A 16,500-nucleotide genomic window follows, 5' to 3' on the forward strand; every position below is an offset into this window, starting at 1 on the left:
TTTGATTGTAGATTTATTGGAAGCCTAAAACATTTGATTGTAGATTTATTGGAAGCCTAAAACATTTAATTGAAGATTTATTGGAAGCCTAAAACATTTGATTGTAGATTTAATGGAGGCCTAAAGCATTTGATTATAGATTTATTGGAGGCCCAAAACATTTGACTACATTTATTGGAGGCCTAAATCATTTGACTGTAGATTTATTGGAGGCCTAAAACATTTGACCTTAGATTTACTGGAGGCCTAGAGCATTAGACTGTAGACATATCAGAGGTCCAAATAATAATAACAGTAATAATAATGACTTTATTTCAGACTTACATAAATAGCCAATAAAACCAGCAATTGTATACAAGATATGCCACCAAAATCACAAAACAATATTAATACAACATTTTTGCTTCAATGATAAATTATTGATGCATTACAACAGCAAGCAAACTGAAATACTTCTTTGAAGATTTTGTTATTACTACTAGCTATTCTACTTCTAAATGAGTACACTCTCTTTCTTAGCAAAATGCAATGGCTGTTGATATTGTTGTGCACAAACATTCCTGATACACAATGGCACTTTTCATAACCAATGAAAAACAAAACTTTCACATCTGTAGAGCATGTTTTAAAAGATCTTACTTACATACTTGCTCATATACAATGAGAATGGTATTCTCTTTATTATCATTATCATCTAACAAATCTGAACAAATGACATGCCCTAGGAACACATGCTCATTGATGAACAGCAGCTTTTCTCCACAAAGCCTAACTTCTTTTTCAGATTCTGAGGTCTGAAACACATACATAGTCTTTCTTGTGTTGTATTTATTTGCTGATGTGAAATGCTCACATATTCCAAATAACTTTTGTTATCCACCGATATATGGGCTGTGTAGACATATCATCAGAAAAATGAAGTTATTCATAAATAAACTGCTAATGTTACATCAAACAGAAGACCATCAAATCATGATTAAAATCAATATATACATTAAACAAAAATGGGGATAGCACACCTCCTTGCCATATGCCATTTGTTGCATGGAAATACACAGTATTTATTGGACCCCACTGTACACAAAATGTAGCTTGTTGTATTAAGTAAAAAGCAAATTAATAACAATCAATATAATGTTTCTATCAGTTAGCTTTCTGAATATGGTCTAGTGATTTATTTAGTAATAAGCCTTCATAGCATCTAAGAAATAGATATAAGGTCAACTACTGTTTCTGACATAATTAATGTCTTCCTTGAAGGCAAACAGACATGCATCAGTGGAGATATGTCACCTAAAGCCAGACTGATTGCCTTGGAGCTCTATTTCACACCTTCAAAGCAAAATCAGTTCCACAGCATTTGATTGTTGATTTATTCAAAAAGTCCCATAATGCAATCTTCATTGCTAGACCATGCTCTATGTGTGTGTGTGCCTCTGTGTGTGTGTGTGTGTCTGTGAGGGCAGTAAATATAGATTACAGTGATGCAATCTTGATTGCTAGACCATGCTGTGTGTGTGTATGTGTGTGTGAGGGCAGTAAATACACATTACTGTAATGCAATCTTCATTGTTAGACCATGCTCTGTGTGTGTGTGTGTGTGTGTGTTTGTGTGAGGGCAGTAAATACAGATTACTGTAATGCAATCTTGATTGCTAGACCATGCTAATCCTAAAACATGACCAAAAAAACTGCTTAACATTATCAACCCTGTGTCACACAAACGTTATGTTATGTCATTAACCAAATTTCATTTTTTGGAACAGCTGATATCTGAATGAATATCAGTTGTATGAAATAAGCATGTGAAACACCTTTCATGTTCACTTTTATCAGTGTTAATAACACGTTCTTTGAGGTAATGGGGCAACATACTCATATATGTGATTTACAGCCATTGTGCAGTTGTCAAATTTTGCATCATGTAAGGTATCACTAGCTGAATAACATGGACAGTTTGTATCCAAGGTCTGCTTGACAGCATTAGAATTGTTCTAGTGGGAAGACAACTCCCATGGGCACTTGGCATGGGAATGACAGAACTGGAATTGTTCTAGTGGGACACTGAAAGACAACTTCCATGGGCATATGGCATGGGAATAACAGCATTGGAACTGTTTCCTGTGGGCCATTGTAAGACAACTCCCATGGGCAATTGGCATGGGAATAACAGCGTTGGAGTTGTTTCGAGTGGGCCATTGTAAGACAACTCCCATGGGCACTTGGCATGGGGATAACAGCATTGGAATTGTTTCTAGTGGGACATTGTAAGACAACTCCCATGGGCAATTGGCATGGGAATGACAGCATCGGAACTGTTTCTAGTGGGCCATTGTAAGACAACTCCCATGGGCAATTGGCATGGGAATGACAACATTGGATCTGTTTCAAGTGGGCCATTGTAAGACAACTCCCATGGGCACTTGGCATGAGAATGACAGCATCGGAACTGTTTCTAGTGGGACATTGTAAGACAACTCCCATGGGCAACTGGCATGGGAATGACAGCATCAGAACTGTTTCTAGTGGGCCATTGTAAGACAACTCCCATGGGCACTTGGCATGGGAATAACAGCATTGGAACTGTTTCTAGTGGGACACTGTAAGACAACTCCCATGGGCAACTGGCATGGGAATGATGGCATCAGAACTGTTTCTAGTAGGCCATTGTAAGACAACTCCCATGGGCAATTGGCATGGGAATGACAGCATTGGAACTGTTTCTAGTAGGACATTGTAAGACAACTCCCATGGGCACTTGGCATGGGAATGACAACACTGGAACTGTTTCAAGTGGGCCATTGTAAGACAACTCCCATGGGCACTTGGCATGGGAATGACAGCATTGGAACTGTTTCTAGTGGGACATTGTAAGACAACTCCCATGGGCACTTGACATGAGAATGAGAGCATTGAAACTGTTTCTAGTGGGACATTGTAAGACAACTCCCATGGGCAACTGGCATGGGAATGATGGCATCAGAACTGTTTCTAGTAGGCCATTGTAAGACAACTCCCATGGGCAATTGGCATGGGAATGACAGCATTGGAACTGTTTCTAGTAGGCCATTGTAAGACAACTCCCATGGGCAATTGGCATGGGAATGACAGCATTGGAACTGTTTCTAGTAGGACATTGTAAGACAACTCCCATGGGCACTTGGCATGGGAATGACAGCATTGGAACTGTTTCTAGTGGGACATTGTAAGACAATTCCCATGGGCACTTGGCATGGGGATAATAGCATTGGAACTGTTTCTAGTGGGACATTGTAAGACAACTCCCATGGGCACTTGACATGAGAATGAGAGCATTGAAACTGTTTCTAGTGGGACATTGTAAGACAACTCCCAAGGGTAACTGGCATGGGAATGACAGAATTGGAACTGTTTCTAGTGGGACATTGTAAGACTACTCCCATGGGCACTTGGCATGGGAATGACAGCATTGGAACTGTTTCCTGTGGGCCATTGTGAGACAACTCCCATGGGCACTTGGCATGGGAATAACAGCATTGGAACTGTTTCTAGTGGGACATTGTAAGACAACTCCCATGGGCACTTGGCATGAGAATGACAGCATTGGAACTGTTTCTAGTGGGACATTGTAAGACAACTCCCATGGGCACTTGGCATGGGGATAACAGCATTGGAATTGTTCTAGAGGGCCAATGTACATCAACTGCCATGGGCACTTGGCATGGGAATGACAGCATCAGAACTGTTTCTAGTGGGACATTGTAAGACAACTCCCATGGGCACTTGGCATGGGAATAACAGCATTGGAACTGTTTCTAGTGGGACATTGTAAGACAACTCCCATGGGCAATTGGCATGGGAATGACAGCATTGGAACTGTTTCTACTGGGCCGTTGTAAGATAACTCCCATGGGCAATTGGCATGGGAATGACAGCATTGGAACTGTTTCTAGTGGGACATTGTAAGACAACTCCCAAGGGCACTTGGCATGAGAATGAGAGCATTGAAACTGTTTCTAATGGGACATTGTAAGACAACTCCCAAGGGTAACTGGCATGGGAATGACAGAATTGGAACTGTTTCTAGTGGGCCATTGTAAGACAACTTCCATGGGCACTTGGAATGGGAATAACAGAATTGGAACTGTTTCTACTGGGACATTGTAAGACAACTCCCATGGGCACATGGCATGGGAATGACAGCATTAGAACTGTTTCTAGTGGGACATTGTAAGACAACGCCCATGGGCAATTGGCATGGGAATAACAGCATTGGAACTGTTTCTAGTAGGACATTGGAAGACAACTCCCATGGGCAATTGGCATGGGAATGACAGCATTGGAACTGTTTCTAGTGGGCCATTGTAAGACAACTCCCATGGGCACTTGGTATGGGAATAACAGAATTGGAACTGTTTCTAGTAGGACATTGTAAGACAACTCCCATAGGCACTTGGCATGGGAATGACAGCATTGGAACTATTTCTAGTGGGACATTGTAAGACAACTCCCATGGGCAATTGGCATGGGAATAACAGCATTGGAACTGTTTCTAGTTGGACACTGTAAGACACTCTCATGATTGGAGCTGTTTCTAGTGGGCCATTATAAGACAACTCCAATGGGCACTTGGCATGGGAATGACAGCACTGAAATTTTTCTAGTGGGACATTATAAGACAACTCCCATGGGCACTTGGCATGGGGATAACAGCACTGGAATTGTTCCAGAGGGCCATTGTACGACAACTGCCATGGGCACTTGGCATGGGAATGACAGCATCAGAACTGTTTCTAGTGGGACATTATAAGACAACTCCCATGGGCACTTGGCATGAGAATAACAGCATTGGAACTGTTTCCTGTGGGCCATTGTAAGACAACTCCCATGGGCACTTGGCATGGGAATAACAGCATTGGAACTGTTTCTAGTGGGCCATTGTAAGACAACTCCCATGGGCAAGTGGCATGGGAATGACAGCATTGGAACTGTTTCTAGTGGGACATTGTAAGACAACTCCCATGGGCACTTGGCATGAGAATAACAGCATTGGAACTGTTTCTAGTGGGCCATTGTAAGACAACTCCCATGGGCACTTGGCATGGGAATAACATCATTGGAACTGTTTCTAGTGGGCCATTGTAAGACAACTCTCATGGGCAACTGGCATGGAAATGACAGCACTGGAACTGTTTCTAGTGGGCCATTGTAAGACAACTTCCACGGGCACTTGGCATGGGAATAACAGCATTGGAGTTATTTTGAGTGGGACATTGTAAGACACTCTCATGGGCACTTGGCATGGGAATAACATAATTGGAACTGTTTCTAGAGGGCCATTGTAAGACAACTCCCATGGGCACTTGGCATGGGAATAACAGAATTGGAACTGTTTCTAGTGGGACATTGTAAGACAACTCCCATGGGCACATGGCATGGGAATGACAGCATTAGAACTGTTTCTAGTGGGCCATTGTAAGACAACTTCCATGGGCACTTGGAATGGGAATAACAGAATTGGAACTGTTTCTAGTAGGACATTGTAAGACAACTCCCATGGGCACTTGGCATGGGAATGACAGCATTGGAACTGTTCCTAGTGGGACATTGTAAGACACTCTCATGATAAGAGCTGTTTCTAGTCACATACATTCTCTTGTCCTGAAAGATCACATGTCAAGTTACAGTTTTTAAAAAAAGTCTCAAGTGTGTTACTGATGAGGTTTTCGCTACACTAAACTCTTACCTTTCCCTGAATCAGCAAATCTGGGTCAAAAGGTTCTGGTGTGAAGACATCATCTCCTAATTCATCATCATGGGGACTTGGAGGACGCAGTGTCCAACCTTCCTCCATACATCTTACAGAAGACAACTGGTAGTTGATTGTCTTCATCTGACGAGCAACTGTGAAATGGAATATCTTTTATTAATGAGTTTCAAGGTGAGACAAATATATAAAAATCAACTGAACTTTACAACTGAGTAACCAACAGTCAATCCAATGACAATGCATAACAATACATTGCTAATATTTTCCTTCACTTTACAGTAACTAAAGAAATTAAAAGTAAACTTTCCTGAAAATTTTCCTTATGCCAATTAAGCATGCATTTCTTAATGACAGGAATAATTAAAATCATTTAATTGTGAATGAAACAAAACTCTAGCAATTGTATAAAAATAACTGCATAATAATAACATTAAACTGTAAGAATATCACTGAGCATCACGTCTTGCATTTAGAGCCTATGTGAAAACATTTCTTTTGGTAAGTACCAACGAAGTTGATATTGTATTTAAAATGATGAAATAACATGAAAATTCTGTTTAATTGTGGACACAGTTAATAAACACCTACATTCATTAATTATTTAAAACTATGACATCAATTATTCACATTGAAGAAATGTTTAAATTTTGAATTAATATATTTTGACATATCTCCATACCTTTCTTACCACTGACTTTTTCTGGCAAACAAATTTCTTTAAAGATGAAAATCTTGATAAATATAGGTTGAGGTGATAAAGTATTTAAAATAAATTTGTTAACTGAACACAAGAAAACTGCATGTCAATTAGCATCCAGTTAGAATAAGCATTACTCAGCCTATTTCTAAATTATTCAAGCCTTTAAGAAACAGATGCATTATTTGCTCTTTTCATGCTTTTTATAACAAAGATTTCAAGCAAAAAGTACTAAAACCATGCAAGGATATTTTAATATTAATGATGCAAAGCAAACATACAGAATCCAAACTAAAACAGGACTTATCCTTTTTGTTCTAGCAATTAAAATGCATTTTACTGAAATTAGTAAAAGTAGCATTGCAATGCCACAATTTATTTAAAATACTGTCACAGTCAAATCAATTAATAATGAAATGTCAGAGCCAAGTCAATTCATAACAATGTTTTCTCAGTCAAGGCAACTCATAATGATATTGTCACAATTAAGTAAATTCATAATGATATTGTCATAGTCAAGTTAATTCATAATGAAATTGTCACAGTCAAGTTAATTCATAATGAAATTGTCATAGTCAAGTCAATTCACAATGATATTATCATAGTCAAGGCAATTCATAATGATATTGTCAAAGTCAGGTCAATTTATAATGATATTGTCAGAATCAAGGCAATTCATAATGTTTCTGTCACAGTCATTTCATGCTGATATTATCAGTCAAGTCAGTTCATAATGATATTGTCACAATCAAATCAATTCATAACTACACTGTCACAGTCATTTCATAATGATATTGTCACAGTCAAGGCAATTCATAATGATGTTTCACTTATGAAAATTATCTTAATAAAAGTTTTACTACCAGATGGTAAAAATCAAACTTAATTTTTTCCCATTTCCATCCCAAATATATTTCTTTAAATGTTTAAGCAAACTCACATCACTGATAAAATTAAAAACCAAAACATCATGCAACATGTTGGAAAAGAAACATACAACAACAGATTGGAAAAAAGAATTTTAAGTTGGATCATTATTCAATAATTGGGAATAGGATTTTTGTAGTGAAATATGCTTCAAAAATGTTACCAGGCCCCTAAATTAGAAAATGAATCTCACACTCAAATTTACACTCAACAAAAGCTTATAACATCTGATTGGTCAGTGATTTTTAATTGGGCCAATCAGATATCAGAATACAGAGTATGAGGGTGCAGAAGGTTTAATGATCATGTGCACATTTTTTTTCTTCTCAATTATATCAACAACAATGAGCATACATTGAAAAAACAATGTCCAAAAATGGTGATTATAAACAATTTTAAAAGCACAGATCTTTCCTTTGAATTTTAAATACAGTATGTTGCTGTTAAATGAAAAGTTCATTTTGATAATTATAAAAATTTTCTAAAGTCATTAAAAGATTTAATATTTAAAGTACAAATCTTTTGTGATAGTGAAGCTGTAATAATTCCAGTATTTAAGAAATAAAAAAAAGTAATTGTTCCTTTAAAAAATTAGAAATATCACAAAACGGATTCAAAACAAATAAGGTGAAAAGAGACCAATGATGCAATGGTATTATTAAAACAACTGAAATTTAACAAGATTGTAAGACCCAGTTGTAACAAGAATAATGGGTATAAATTAAATATGATGTATAAAATGAAATACAAACAGTATAGATTTTTTTTGAATTACCAATTCTACAAGTACGTTTATTGATCCAATGCATGTTGCATACAAACAACAAAACAACATACAAGATTCATGTAGTAAATGTTGTAAAAACCCTTCTGTGAAAAAGAAAATGTACATAGTATGGTTGAATTTTCATTTAATGGCAATATTAAATGGTCTTAGCAATTGTTTGAACTTGTTCATGAAACTAATGTAACTATACCACTGTAAGTGCTGGAATTTAGTCAAGGCAACCCCTTCATATTCTATAAACTCAGAATGCCTTAATAACAGGGGATTAAAATATATCTAATCCTAAATGAACTGAAAATATTTAAAACAATCAACTGTACTAATTCCAAGATTGCTAACTGTACTATTCCCAAGATTGCTAACTGTACTATTCCCAAGATTGCTAACTGTACTAATTCCAAGATTGCTAACTGTACTATTCCCAAGATTGCTAACTGTACTATTCCCAAGATTGCTAACTGTACTAATTCCAAGATTGCTAACTGTACTATTCCCAAGATTGCTAACTGTACTATTCCCAAGATTGCTAACTGTACTATTCCAAAGATTGCTAACTGTTTACCTGTTTTTTGGAAAAATGCATCCAAGTCATCATGCATGATTAACATAATTGATGCTAAGATCTTCTGTCAAAAATGTCTTCTCAGACATACATCACATAACACAGAATTTCAAATAACTGTAAACTTCAAATTACAAAGGAAAAAAAATACAGTATAACTGTACACAAATACAATAGCATCTATATACAATATCTGTGATTATATTTGGGGTCCTTAGCCTAAAGAAGAACAGCTACTTATCCTGATGTAAATTGGTGGCTATAATGAAGAACTTCTATTTTAGCACTTTATACTAAATATTTTATCAGGATATTAGACTTTTATTTTAGCACTTTATGAAAAGTAATTTATCACTTTATTGGATTTTTATTTAGCACTTTATGAAAAGTAATTTATCACTTTACTGGCTTTTATTTTTGCACTTTATAAAAAGTAATTTATCCCTTTATTGGATTTTTGATCTTAGCACTTTATAATAAATAGTTTATCACTTTACTGGATTTTGTTTTAGCAATTTATAATAACTATTGTGTCAGTTTATTGTATTTTTATTCTTTTTAGTACTTTACAGTAAATATAACTGTATTGTATTTTTATTTTTTATTTTAGCAGTTGGATTTTTTCCAAATTGGTGGCTTTATGTCATCTTCTCAAGCACAAAAAGGTCAAAACAATTAGACAAAATTTCAAACTCATTATGACAATGATATGTCCTTGACAGGACATTTAGTATGTACTCATTTTTCTGTAAGAGACGATAGCTAGTATAAACTCATTTCTCTGTAAGAGAGGATAGCTAGTATAAACTCATTTCTCTGTAAGAGAGGACATTTAGTATGTACTCATTTCTCTGTAAGAGAGGACAGCAAATACATACTCATTTCTCTGTAAGAGAGGACAGCTAGTATGTACTCATTTTTCTGTAAGGGAGGACAGCAAATACATACTCATTTCTCTGTAAGAGAGGACAGCAAATACATACTCATTTCTCTGTAAGAGAGGACAGCTAGTATGTACTCATTTTTCTGTAAGGGAGGACAGCAAATACATACTCATTTCTCTGTAAGAGAGGACAGCTAGTATATACTCATTTCTTTGTAATTTTAAATCAGCTACTAAGCTACAAGTCTTCCAAGTATTTTTTCTTTCTTTAATACAAGAACATAAACAAGAGGCCTGATATCATTCAAATGGCTGACATCTACCGTAATTTAAAATGCAAGAGCAGCTTGATAAGAAATTTGGGTTAGTAGGGTGCTGTCTGTCAAAATTTCATCAAATCATGTTGATTGGTCTTGACCAAATATTGTTTTGAAGTTTCTGTCCTTCATTTAGCCATATTCAATGTAAGATCAGCAGCACTTCTGTTAATCTGAAAGGCCTTCAAACCATGGTGCTTTCTAAAAAATTTGATGACATTTTGTCGAGGTGCTCTTGAGAAGAAGTGTTTCTTTTTGTAATAATAGAGACCAATCTGGATCATTTCAATAAATTTAAATGGCCTTGAAACAAAAATGATTTCCATCAAATTTGGTCATATTCTGTTTAGCAGTTTTTTGAGAAGCATTTAAGATGTTTTCTGTAAAAATGATTTCCATCAAATTTGGTCAAATTCTGTTTAGCAGTTTTTTGAGAAGCATTTAAGATGTTTTCTGTAAAAATGATTTCAATCAAATTTGGTCAAATTCTGTTTAGCAGTTTTTTGAGAAGCATTTAAGATGTTTTCTGTAAAACTTGGTAGCATTCACTTAAACATTTTGTGAGATAAAGCCCTTCCTAATTTCAGCAACTTATGTCATATTTGATGGTGGAATGACATAATTTGTACAAACATGAAAACCTGTATGCTAGGATGCTTATACCAAACTTCGTTAAACTCTGTTAATTAGTCTTTCAAAGGTTCTTTATTTTTATTAATAATGGCAGATCAGAATCACATTTAAAATCTTTAAGGATCTTCAAGTTGATGCTTTGATGCTTTCCGTCAAATTTGGTCAAATTCTGTTGAGCTGTATTTGAGAAGTCATTCAAACATTTGTCTTTTGTTAGTTATGGCAGACATATTTAATTGTACATCACCATCATCTGTAAAGCTTGAAAGGCCATTAGATCAGGGTCTATTTTGTCTGTTCTACTGATTACACATAACAAACCAAATACAGCCTGTGCTGCTGGTTCATTATAGTTTGCATCTGGATCGGACTTAAACAAGAGTATACATGGTATTTACAAATAAAAAATGAAATAGAAATAAACATATACAATTTCATGTAAGCCTGGAATCCAAGCATTCAATGTACATAACTTTGTCTAGACTCTGAGAAATCCACTGTTTCATTTTCAGCCTATGAACTACTTCATATCTCGTACCATGTCATACTTTGTACTTTGAACACTTCTAATTAAAATGGAAATAGCTGTCATTGGGTGACTGCTGAGGTGCCAAACAGAGAGGCTGGGGTAGAAGATAGCAGGGGGGAAAGCCATCAAAATAATATAATAAATAAGTATGGAAAACAGGACAAATAATGAGTGGTTTCAGCCCTGACAAAAATAACATTGATTTCGCAAAATTTCAACTAAATATTTTCAAGAATGTGGGAACAGTCAAACTGACTATACATTGTGGGTGATGAAAACTCCAAAGGTTCAACACTAAGGATTAATATAATTAGGGGTTAAAACACGTCAAAGTAAGAAAATCATCCCTCACATGTTAGCATGCTAGTGGTACCTTCCATGTGACCTCGACGGCTGGGAGAGGCTATAATAACATTGAATCCTTTTTGATAATGTGTTGAACTTGTTTAATAAAAAAGTACTTACAGTTATTTCCCTTTATGTAAGAAACAAATAATCTCAAACTCAAAATATATTACTTATATCAAAGTCCTCCAAAAATGTATATTTTATACAACTATATCTATATCATTCTATAAAGAGAGAGAAAAAAGAACAAAGGAATATTTGTTGTTTTCATCATCTTAACTAAATGATGAAATAAATTATCAATTAAAAGTTCAATATTCTGAGTGAAATTGTATTCAAAGTTTTGTGTCCATGATCAGGCAATATTAAAGATGAAAACTATTCATTGGTGTATGGTCTAGTAATCTAGTATGCTCTAAATAATTTGAGCATGAAATTTCAAGTTCATAACCCAACTGACTTAGGTGTTATATAACTTTGATTAGAACGAAGTTTGACTCCTTTAACTTCATTAAGATTATCATCCCCTTCCCATTACTCCATGAAAGATGGAGAAATATGATATTTTACTGCCCATTCAATCCATTTCTATCACTTGACTTCCTGTTTTATGACTTTAAAACCAGATGAGATTATGAGTTGAAACTTGGTATAATTATACAGCATCATTAGATGTGCCATACACCTCCTATTTTCAAGGTCAAGGACATAGCTCAATATATTTTTCATTACTTTAGAGCTTCCAAGCCATTTGATATCAAGGGATAAACCTAATATACATAATTATTAGAAGGTGTGGCACAAACTACTTTGGGGTCCTATTTTCAAGGTCAGTCATAACTGAATATTATATATTCCATTCCATTTCATAACTTTAGAGCTGTCTGAGATCTAGGGATTAAATCTGATATACACCATTATTAAAAGGTGTGTTGCATAGCACAATGGAGATCATACATTCATAATCAAGGTCACAACTTAATATTTTAAGTTTTCTGTAACTTTCCATTCTGGTCTATACCTTTCAGTGCTGTAATTAAATAATGAATGAATCATGGTATACATGTATTATCTTGATAAGAATGAATCATGTAATACATTGCTGGTCCCATCTTCTAGGTCATGGTCACAGGTCAACTTTTTTTTTGTTAACAATGTACTGTCTGCTCTATAACTCCGAGGTAAAGAGATGAAACACGGAACACTTATACATCATTATTAGCATGTGTGTCACATGGAACACGTCTACATCATTATTAGCATGTGTGTCACATGGAACACTTATACATCATTAGCATTATTAGCATGTGTATCACATGGAACACTTCTACATCATTTTTAGCATGTGTCTCCAATGGAACACTTCTACATCATTATCAGCATGTGTGTCACATGAAACACATACAGATCATTATTAGCATGTGTGTCACATGGGAACACTTCTACATCATTATTTGCACGTGTGTCAGATACCACACTAGGGGGTTTGACCTTCAAAACTGAAGTCATGGGTAAATACTTAATGTATTCCTTCAAACGTTTATTTTCTGCCTAAAACATTTGAGCCATTTGAGATTAAAGAATGAAAAGTATGATATTTTCATGTTCATGGTCAAAGGCCAATATGTTTGGTTGCATTTTCCCTTTGGCTGTACAGCATACAAGCCATTTAGCATAAATAAATTGGCACACTTGCATATTATAACTGGAAGATGTGTTACATTACACAATTGGCATCTTCAAGGTCAGGGTCAAGGTCAATGGTTTATTTAATAATAATAATAATAAAATAATAATAATAATAATGACCTTATTTAAAGAGGGTAACACCATTAGTTAAGAACTAATTTACCTTGAGGCCCTCATGCAAAGGAATTTATTTATTTTTGCTGCATCTCCGAAGCCACTGGACATATTGGGTTTGGAAGAAGGAAATAGAGTGGGCATTTCAAATCTCAACTGGAATACTATTCCAGAGCAGAGTTCCAGAGTATTGGAAACTTTTTAAAATAACTCCTTTTTTGGTTTGGGAATTTTATGCTGTTTGGTAGACATGGATCGCAGGTGGGGAGTATTACCAGCTAGCCTATACTGGAATAGTGATTGTAAATATTCAGGAGCACTATTATGAGATATCCTGTACATTAATTTGGCTTTTCTCAAACAGATTCGGTCTTTAATATGTAATACTTTTAACTTACCAGCTAAATTTTCCTTGCTTTCTTTCTGGATTGATATTAGCCCTAATGCTCTTTTTTAAAGATGTGCCAGCTTTGCTATGTTTTTATCATTTGAATTACCCCATACTGTATTACAGTAGTCTAAATAGGGTTGTATGTAACTGTTATAAAATAGTTTTCTGTACCTTTCAGGGAGAAAATGTCTTATCCTGCTGAGAAGCCATAAACTTGAATTGACTTTTTACTGATATGTTTGATATCTTCAGTCCATGATAGGTTATTTTTTGCCAGAACACCAAGTAGTTTATCATGACAGACCATTTGCAAATTTGCATCCTTCCATGGATGACATATTTCATCACTATCAAAATTTGTCCTGTTTTGCCATGTTGAGATATTAGTAATATTTTAGTTTTACCAGTATTTACCACCAAGCCATTGCATGTGCACCAGTTTTCCAGTTTGTTTAGGGCATTCTGTAAAGAAATTTCGAGTTCATGCTTTGTGTTTTGGATGTCTGACAATGTTGTGTCATCTGCATAGACATCTGTAGATGATATTGAGTCTCTTAGTAAAAGTAGTAAGTCATTAATAAATAAAATAAATAGTAATGCACCTAGAATTGAGCTTTGTGGTACTCCATATCAAATTGTTCCAGGTTCAGACAGAACATTATTTATGTAAACATGTTGTGTTCTCTCACTTAAGTAAGAAGAAAACCATCTAATTGCTCTTTCATCACATTGGTAGATTTTCAGTTTCTTCAAAAGGATTTCATGATCCGCCATGTCAAAAGCTTTCCTGAAATTTACAAATACAGATCTGATTATTCTACCTTGGTCAAGTGCTTGAAGCCATTTATCAGTTAGGGAGATCAAGGCAGTCTCACAGGAATGGTTCTGTCTAAAGCCTGATTGATTAAGGTGTAACAGCAAGTGTTTGGTTAAATACGACATGAATGAGTCAAGGACATGTTTTTCAATCAATTTTGACAAGTTTGTAGTATTGAGATTGGTCGGTAGTTATCAGCATCATCATTAGAACCAGATTTGTGAATAGGAGTTACTTTTGCAGTTTTCCATATTTTGGGGACAAATGAGGTTGCAATACTTAAATTGATTATGAATGTTATGCTATCTGAAATAGCAGAGGCAGAAGATTTAATGAGTCCTGGACCAATCTGATCAAGTCCTGTAGCTTTCTTGGTATCAAGTTCACTGAGACATTTTTTAACGAAGTTTTTTGATACTGGTGGGATTGAGAAACATACCTCCTTATAGATTTTGCTGCTGGAGAACTTTTTCAGTTCATTAAAGTTGTTTTCTATCTCTGGTTCTTTTAACTTTGTGGTAATGTTGGTGAAAAAATCATTGAAAACATTTGCAATGTCAGTGTCGTCAGTGACTATGGTGTTATTTACCAGAAGTGAGTGAATTTTATTTTGTCTGATCTTTGTGTGTTCCTCCAGTGAGTTCATTGAAGACTTTCCAAATGAAGTTTGTGTTGCTCTTTTTGTTTTCAAGCAATGATTGATAATAAGTTTTTTGTGGCTTTTTTAATCATACTTGTTATTTTATTTCTCCATACTTTATATTGTGCATGCTTTCCCATCACCTTGAATTGGTCTCGTGTTTTCATAGCATCTAGGATTTCAGTAGTAAGCCAATTAGGTTGAATTTCAGTCTTTACTCGATGTACTTTCAGTGGTGCATGCTTAGAGACTACATCCATGAATAAGTCAGTTCACACCCTCAGAGCTTCATCTATGTCACCCAAATTTTGGATCATATTCCATGGAACTTTACATAGGTCATTGAGAAATTGTTCTTCATTAAAAAATTTTAACAATCTGTAAGTGATCGTTTTGTGTGTACTTTTCTTATTTTTCTTGCATTTAACCTTTCTTGTCAAAAAAGTAGGATAGTGGTCACTAAGACCAACATTTGGTACGTTAACACAAGCCACATTGTCTGGTAGGTTGGTATAAATGTGATCAATAAGAGTACTCGATTTTTCTGTTACCCTTGTAGGCTCATTTACCAGCTGGTCTAGGCCTAATGATTCAATTCCATCCAGTTGTTCCTTATTTGAGTATTGAGAAGGTCCTTATTTATATCCCCGAGTATATAAGTTTCTTTCTCCTGTGCTAGAACATTTTCCATTTGTTTCAAAAAGTTATCATTCCAAATTGCTTTGGAGGAAGGTGGCCTATAAATGAAACCAGCTAGGAATGATTTTGCATTTTTTGAAAAATTTCCACCCAGATACTCTCAATTTCATGTGACTCCAAGTCAAGTCGCCTTTCTGCATTTACATCTTCCCTAATGTATACAACAAGATTCATTGTTGCCTTTTAAAATCTGATTTTCTGAAATGGAGCATGGTAAAGTCATGTTCCTCTGTTTCATATCATCTAATGTATCATTAAAACACTTTATTTTATTTTCAAAGTCACTGATCTATTTTTGTGCACTTTCATTCTAATGCCCTTTGACATTATAATAAAAAGCATGGTTTCATCATTGTGTACATTTTGGTGATATCAATCAGCAAAAATGGCTTTTTGAAATCAGTTCAAACTTAACCTGATCAATATCAGGACATTACCACTAACAGACTGTATTTTTAAGTTAACATTAGGACATTACAACTTACAGACTGTATTTCTAAGTTACCATTAGGACATTACCACTAACAGACTGTATTTCTAAATTAACATCAGGACATGGCTGCTAATGGATTATATTTCTAAGTTAATACCATAACATTACCGCTATTGGACTGTAATTCTAAGCTGATATCAGAACATTACTGCTAATGGACTGTATTTCTATGTTAATATCAGAACATTACCACTAATGGACTGTATTTCTAAGCTAGTATGCATG

General features: G+C 35.2%; 1 protein-coding gene across 2 annotated transcripts in view; it reads right to left on the bottom strand.

The window, feature by feature from the left end:
- Positions 1–16,500, bottom strand: part of LOC149798754 (glutamate-rich protein 6-like) — a 107,759-nt gene that overhangs the window by 27,802 nt on the left and 63,457 nt on the right. For both annotated transcript variants that reach the window (XM_089957628.1, XM_089957627.1), the window contains one exon: positions 5,726–5,883. In XM_089957628.1, the coding sequence (XP_089813754.1) occupies positions 5,726–5,883 (158 nt within the window). The remainder of the gene's footprint in view (positions 1–5,725; positions 5,884–16,500) is intronic.

The sequence above is a fragment of the Sinohyriopsis cumingii genome, chromosome 5 (assembly GCF_028554795.1).
Source record: "Sinohyriopsis cumingii isolate HCF-2022 chromosome 5, ASM2855479v2, whole genome shotgun sequence".
Lineage (NCBI taxonomy): Eukaryota > Metazoa > Mollusca > Bivalvia > Unionida > Unionidae > Sinohyriopsis > Sinohyriopsis cumingii.